We start from the raw sequence: 7,923 nt of genomic DNA, 5'->3' as shown, positions 1-7,923 counted from the left end.
ATGTACTCGCACATTTACGTATATACTCCCTTCGACCCAAAATTCTTGTTTTAGATTTGCCTAGACACGGATATATCTAATACTAAAAGGTGACGTATCAAGTCACGTTTTCGTATTAGATACTCCCTCCATTTCAAAATATAAGAATATTTTACACTAGCATAATGTTAAAAACGTTTTTATATTTTGAGATGGATGGAGTATATCCGTATTTAGGCAAATCTAAGACAAAATTTTTGGGACGGAGGAAGTATGAAATTTGGAGAATGCTCTTTTCGCAACACGCCCGGCCCACACTAGTCTTTCCACTCGGCCTCTATCTTTAGCTAAGAAGGCCCAGATGAAGTGAAGGAACCGTGGGATCCCCACGGCGACCCAGCCAAATCCCCACGATTTCATCTCCTCCAAACCCAACCGCCGCCGCCGCCGCGCCGCCTGCTCCTCGTCGCCCCGCCATGCCGCCGCGGAAGCGCCCGCTGGAACCGTCCTCGGGCATGCCAGCCCAACCGGATGCCAAGCCCGTCATTTCTCCGGCCTCCAAATCCACCTCCGCCCCCGCCCCTGCCCCCGCTCCCGCCTCCGCCCCGGAGATCCTGCCTGCCTCCATCCTCAACAACCTCCCGGGGCCGGAGCGGGAGGTCTACAAGCGCATCTACGAGGCGGGCAACAAGGGAATGTGGAGCCAGGACATCCGCTACGCGATGAAGCTCGCCGCCCCGACTCTCACCAAGCTCACCCGCGCCCTCGTCCAGCGGGGTATCCTCAAGGAGGTCACCGATGTCCGCCACCGCGGGAAGAAGGTCTTCATGGACGCCCGCATCGAGCCCTCCCCCGAGATCACCGGCGGAACCTGGTATCACAACGGCCAGCTCGATACCGACGCCGTGGCGGCCGTGCGCCGCAGGTGCCTCGACCAGATTGACAGGCTCGGCGCTGCCACCCCGGACATGGTCCACAAGGGCGTCGAGAGGGAAGACCCCAGGGCAGGGTACGCTATCGATCAGATCAGGGACATCCTGCAGACCATGGCGCTAGACAGGGTGCTGGAGGAGTGCAGGAGCACCGGGGAGGGAGAGTTTAGCGCGGTCAGAGCCGGGAGGGTGTGCTACCGGCGGGGTGGTGCGCCGCAGGGCGGCATGATAGAAGGGATTCCATGTGGGGTTTGTCCCAGGATCGATGAGTGCTCGCCGGATGGGGTCATCTCGCCAACCACTTGTGTCTACTACAAGAAATGGCTGCAGATGGACTTCTAGGCAGTGAGCCCTCTTCGGCATGTGAATTGTGCTGGGATGGATCGGTGAATCGTCGTTAGTATACACTTGTGGGATTGCTGCACTTCCGATCATATGGTGTTGTTTTTGAGGTCTAGGATGTGGTAGTCATGCCAGGTGCATACCTTATTTGAGTATTTGTACTGATAATCAGTTACAGAGCTATTGTGTAATGTTTGCACTTTGCAGTTACTTTAGAAGTCTGTCCAATAACAACATACCAAATGCCTAATGGTACATATCTTAAATGGATTGAAAATTTGTCTTGCCAAGTGTTCAGTGCAGCTTCACAAACAGCTGCAGTACTGCAGCTGAAGCCCCCTATAACAGTCAAAATCATTATACGCCATGTCCCATGGTCGAATCCTATATTATCTGCATTGCTCAATTTAGTCGGGACTGTAAACTTCAACTAAAATTTGCTCAGGTCACAACTTTCATACTGTATGTTATATATTGTGTTAGTCTGCTTATGGCCAAGGTGTTTGTCCTAGTTGCTCACATATGATGTACAGGTATTGTGATCCACTTTCAGAACTCTATTGTTGTGCATTTAGTGAAGCCTTTTCTGGCCCAGATTTACAACACCTCACATTGGTTCTGGATGTTATTTGTGGGTGGCACTGCTAACTGGTTTTAGCTTCTGTTGATTTCGCTTCTTGTGTAATTGTTGGACTGTAAAGCAATTCAAGTGTTTATGGATGATATGCAGCGAGTCTATCTATTTTCGCTTCTTGTGTTATTGTTGGACTGTAAAGCAATTCAAGTGTTTATGGATGATATGTAGCGAGTCTATCTATTGATATAGATCCTTACCAATGTAATTAATGGATACTTTGTGCAATAATAAGACATAGGTTCAATACCTTTCTGTTTTGGATTGTTTAATGGTGGTCGGTTATGTAGTATTCACATAATTTGTTTGTCTATTATAATGGAAGGGTTCAGAAGTCTGGACTCAGGCCTGTCCCATTTCACTGCATGCCAATTGGTGGTCTACAGAACACTGGTATGAATTCTCTTACTAGCATACAATGACAGTCCATGATTGTTGATCCTTTAGTGTGTATCTCTCATCTACACTAGGAATGGTTTATCTGGTGTTTCTTCCATGTGGTTAGCTACTTATGATGTATGTGATCCCTATTCTTGATAGAATTCTAAATATAAGTTTGCTGCCACTTCTGTTAATTTGAATGACTTAATTTTCATGCATGCTTCACACATTATTAGTTGGCTTGACTAGCTGAAACAGTGAATGACAATTTGGAGTCAATTGTACAAGATCCATGTTCAAGCTACCTTAGTTATCAACCTCTCATTTGAGCTACCATGGACCTTATGTCTTTCTTTGTAAACCTGTGGATGAGCTTTTTACTATGAGATGCTTGGTTCTTGTGACCCTATGAGCTGTGTAAGCAAATAGGAAGAATCTTAGGAGACAACTCTTAGTTCTTCATGGAAGGGGATGTTCCTTTTTTCCTTCTAGGTGGATGTTGGATGTTTTAATTCAGTGCCAACTTCCACCCCAACCAAAATATGAAAAACTATGCTGCCACGAAATGGAACATTTGTTGGCTTAAGACTTGACAAGTGACAACCAGTACCGGATCTTCTTTTGTTACTCCATTATCTGTTAATGCATACTTTTGATATTTATGCCAGTCGTGAATTGGAGCAAGTATTTCTCGTAAAACATGAACTGAACTATCAAAAGTTATGGTTTGATATTTCAAACGGCACGGATTCAGAATGAAACTTCAGCTGGAAAGGCTTAATGTCCTATGGGTATCTTGACAGACCATCCTTGCTTGTACCACAATTCGCAACTGTGCCATGGATGACATGGATTATGTACTTTTGCTTATCTTCATCTACATCATACTTTGAAAAGTGTGGAAAATGACTCTTTGAAAGAGAAGCCCTTATTTAAATAAAACTTAATAAAAAAGGTGGTGGCAGCGAGGTTATACTGTAATATTGGTTGACCTCAAACTACATTAAGTGTCATCATGCTAAAGACATTTAGGACTTGATATTAAGCAGAGTTGTGTAACACTTGGTCTTGTAGAGGTTTCTTATATTTCTGTCCCTCTATTATTCTGTCAACATAATTTTATAAAGTTTTATCTCCCATTTGTCAACTCAATGGAGGCTGGGTTGTGCCGGAGATAATGTATCAAAAGTAGAAAAGTGTTTTTATAACTTACCCTAGTAGAATAGTTTTCTACAATTGCTTTTGTTCTGTATGAACTAGAACCCAAAAATGAAACCAGTTTTCTTCACGCAGCAGAACGTTTTGGATATGTCAGGATAAGCTCAACAAATTATATAGAAGCCTGCACATGATAGCATTAAGCATTTCTTAGGAAAGGCAAGGTCTGGTCGTTTGTCTGTTCTTCTCAGCTTACCGCCATTGAGATGTCGCCCTAAACCGTATTTGCAGTTTGAATATTTATTTCTCAGGAATCGAACTAAAATGGAATTAGAAAGTGAAATAAGCCCCATTGGGGGTCCAGGCCAAGTCTTGGGACCCCTTGATCTTCAATTCTGCATCTCCAAGGATACGGGGGTTGACCAGTATCGACTTCATGATTTCTGCTAGTATCATTTGCTTTGCATGTGTGCATTAGATGTATATTATCTTTGTGTGCAATCATTTGCTTTACTCACATATCCCAAAGATATCTGCCCATACAAAAATTGCAACGCCAAGGCTAATAAGCTTCGTTCTCAGCTATCTGTTCTCTGCCATTGCAAGGTGTCTGTATTCCATGATATTCTTGTCGGACAGTTGACAGCTCCAAGCTATCCATTCACTGGTAGTCTAAGGGAACCTTATTTCCAGTTGAGTTTCTATGCTTGCTACACCTGTAGTAGTTGACTGGAAGTCTGAAACTTTGATATGCAACCTCAGAATTTAGTCGTGACTAAACACCTTTCTCTAGTTATGTAAAATGGTCGCTTTTACGTGAAGGTGCAGTGTGATGATGAACTATGCACTATACATGTTGATGCTTTTGGATGCTCTATGTTTTGTTCTTTTGTAAAAAAAATTGCACAATGTGGTTGAATTTGAGTAAAAAAAGTTGTTGAAATGTTTGCAGTAGTAATGTCAACAGTTGAGTAAATATGTTGTTGATATGAGAGTTATATATGCAAAAGGACGAAATTTAACAAAGAAGTGTTTTTTAGAGGGAAAAAGTTTTATTGGGAGTAAAGTTCATGTCATGGGTTAGTTACCACTCTTTCAATACCCAGAAACTTTTTTGAGTTAAATTTTGGAGACAAATTAGACCTGCTCTTGGCTTTACCCAAGAATCTACGGCTGTGCTTGAGGCTCCCATGAGAGAACAATGCTGTTCGCGCTGGGTAGTTCCATCGAGTGAACGGTGCATTGCGTCCTTCAAGGACCACACACCCATCCCTTCCTTTTTCACAAAGAGAATCGCCATTCTACAACCAGAGAAACTTGCCATATGTTCAGGTTTTGCCATACTGTTGCCCTAGGTTCAGGTTTTGCCATACTGTGTACGAAGAGAATTGCCAGGCTATAGGTATTAGGTCATGACAAATGTTGAGCAGAGAAAAATTGCCATGCCCATATGTTTAGGGGAATTGTCATGCTAGAAATAAGAGGATTGCCGTGGTGCAAAATAGAAAACTGCACATGTCCAGAAAATTACCATTTCACAACATAGAGAATTGTCATGAAGAATTGTCATGCTATAAGATAGAAATTGTCATGTTACACTTAAAGAATTGTCGTGGTGCGCTGCCTAAATGTCAGGTAGCAGGTGAAAGCCTTTTGTAAGCACACCCGCAAGAAACTGCAGGAAGAAAAAACACCCGCAGGAAGAAAAGAAAAAACTGCAGGCGTCACATAGTATACTTTTTCCCCCAAAAGAAAATATGCAGCAGTTGGCAAAAGTCACCGGGGCCCGAATGCTTGGTCCCCTCCCTTCCCAGGTACGTTCTCGAGCAAGTTCTATTGTGGATGCTACCCCCGGTCCCATTCTGATTCTGCGTGCGAAACCTCGCGGATCCCTTTTGGAGCTTAACCCAAACCGGAAAGGCCACCGCAACCTCCGGGCAAGAGATCATTCATTTCAATGGCACCGCTTTTTCAAAATAGAAAGCGCCTACTAGTATCTTCCCGGAACCCTTCAAAAGCGATTATTATTTTTATTAATTGCAACGTGCTAACCCCATCGCGACCCGGCTTCCCCCCTCCCTCCCTCCCTGTCTATCTATCCCTGCTGCGCACAACGCTTTCTTGCACGGCTTCGATTGTGTGCTCGCCTAGCCGAATCGGGTCACGCCCTAAGTCCCCTGCTGCCCCGTGTTAGACTGTATTTATATGTGTATATTGTAACGTTGTATACCACCTCATTATATATATATGTGATAGGCCATCCCTAGAGGGTTGTGCCGGTTCCCCCCAAAGCCTATTGTCTTACATGGTATCACGCTAGGTTACGTCCGCTTCCGCCTAAAAACCCTAAACCGCCGCCGCCGCCGCCGCCGCCGCGCCCGCCGCCGCCGTTGCCCGACTGCTATGACGTCCGCCGCTGCGTCCGGCTCCACCGCCACCGGTTTTCTGCCGGCCTCCCTCGCGGCACTTCTCTCGAGGCCGCTGGATGCCGCCTCCCTTCAGGCGCCGATTGGGACACGGAGCGTCGGCTCCCTCTTCGCGCTCCCGTCGGCTGCTACTTCGCCCGGGCAGGCGCTTGTGGCCCACACCACCGCCGCCCCGTCAACCGCGGCTGTCGCGCCCTCGGCCACTGCGCCGCTGGTGGCGGAGGACGTCGCGCTGGCAGGCTTCGCGGCGTCAACCGCGGCCATCGCGCCCTCTGTCACCGCGCCGGCTGCCCCTCCGACTGTCTCCACGGTGTTCTCACCTCAGCCAGTCTCCTCGATGGGATCGCCGCCGCCGCCGCCGTTTCACTTCGGCCATCTCATCACCATCAAGTTGTCGTCGGACAATTACATCTTCTGGCGCGCGCAGGTTCTTCCGCTTCTTGGGAGTCACTACCTGCTTGGCTATGTTGACGGCTCTCTCCCTTGCCCTCCTGCGCTGGTTGACAGCGTGCATGGTCCGGTCTATAATCCGGCTCACCGTGTCTGGACAGGGCAGGATCAGGCGAACCTCTCCTCCATCCAGGGGTCGCTCTCTCCGGCCGTTGCTGGGCTTGTTGTCTTCGCCAAGACGTCCCACGAGGCATGGACTATTCTTGAGCGCTCGTTTGCGGCACAGTCGCAGGCTCGTGTATCTGGGCTCCGTCGCCTACTTGGGGAGTGTCAGAAGCTTGACTCCACCGCCACTGAGTTCTACAACAAAGTCAAGAGTCTCGCCGACACGCTGGCCTCCATTGGACAGCCCCTCACCGACTCCGAGTTCAACTCGTTTATTGTCAATGGTCTTGATGAGGAGTATGACGCCCTAGTCGAGATCATCAATGAGAGGGGCAACTCCACGCCCATGCCAGCACACGAGGTCTTTTCACGCCTCCTGCTTACTGAGCAACGAGTCGAGACGCGTCGATCCAGGGGCAACGGCGCCCTCTCGGCAAACGCCGCCACCAAGGGTGGTCGCTCCTCTGCTTCATCCAGGGCTCCTTCGGGGCAGTCACCACCACCCGCCTCGGCCCCTCCTCCTACTGCGACGCTACCAGGGGCTGGCGGTCCACGTGTGTGCCAGCTTTGTGGTCGCGATGGGCACTGGGCCTCGAAGTGTCACAAGCGCTTCCAGCGGGGTTTTCTTGGTCTTGGCAATGACGGGAAGGATACACGCAACTTTGCTCGTCAGGTCGCCATGGCTGATCGTCCGCCGCCGCAGAAGCCACAGGGACACACTCAGTCCTACTCCATTGATCCCCACTGGTACATGGACTCTAGGGCGACAGAGCACCTGACCAGTGAGATGGGGAAGCTTCACACTCGTGAACCCTACCATGGCTCCGACAAGATCCACACCGCCAATGGAGCAGGTATGCACATCTCTCATATTGGTCAAGCATCACTTCTCACTAGACATGCCAATAGGAGTCTTCAACTTCGCAATGTTCTTCGAGTTCCATCTGTGACACGTAATCTTCTTTCAGTTCCTAAACTCACTCGTGATAATAATGTGCTTTGTGAATTTCATCCTTTTGATCTTTTTATTAAGGATCGGGGCACGAGGGACATTCTTCTTAGTGGGCGGCTCTGCCAAGGTCTCTATCGTCTGGAGCATCCTGGCGTCGCTCGCGTCTTCAGTGGAGTTCGGGTATCTCCGTCACAGTGGCATGCTCGTCTTGGTCACCTGGCCACACCTATTGTTCGGCATGTTTTGCGTCGTCATGAGCTTCCTAGTGTGTCTAGTAATAAAGATGTAGCAGTGTGTGATGCTTGTCAGCAGGGGAAGAGTCATCAACTTCCTTTTTCAGAGTCCAGTCGTGAGGTGAAACATCCTTTAAAACTTGTGTTTTCAGATGTATGGGGTCCTGCTCAGACTTCTGTTAGTGGTCATAATTATTATATCAGTTTTGTTGATGCTTACAGCCGCTTTACCTGGCTTTATCTTATCAAACGTAAATCTGATGTGTTTGACATTTTTGTTCAGTTCCAAAAACATGTTGAACGCCTTCTCAAGCACAAAATTGTTCATGTT

General features: G+C 47.7%; 1 protein-coding gene across 1 annotated transcript; it reads left to right on the top strand.

Moving 5' to 3' along the window:
• The first annotated feature begins 337 nt into the window (after positions 1-337).
• Positions 338-1,530, top strand: LOC123161360 (DNA-directed RNA polymerase III subunit RPC6). The gene has a single exon (XM_044579200.1). It carries the CDS (start codon positions 456-458, stop codon positions 1,251-1,253), a length of 798 nt encoding a protein of 265 aa, XP_044435135.1. The 5' UTR covers positions 338-455; the 3' UTR covers positions 1,254-1,530.
• Positions 1,531-7,923: the final 6,393 nt, after the last annotated feature.

Source organism: Triticum aestivum, chromosome 7B, assembly GCF_018294505.1.
Source record: "Triticum aestivum cultivar Chinese Spring chromosome 7B, IWGSC CS RefSeq v2.1, whole genome shotgun sequence".
NCBI lineage: Eukaryota > Viridiplantae > Streptophyta > Magnoliopsida > Poales > Poaceae > Triticum > Triticum aestivum.
This window is presented reverse-complemented; position numbering and strand designations above follow the sequence as displayed.

What these genes read in the sequence shown, in the direction of transcription:
- LOC123161360 (XM_044579200.1), top strand. Translation starts at nt 456, where the DNA reads ATGCCGCCGCGGAAGCGCCCGCTGGAACCGTCCTCGGGCATGCCAGCC.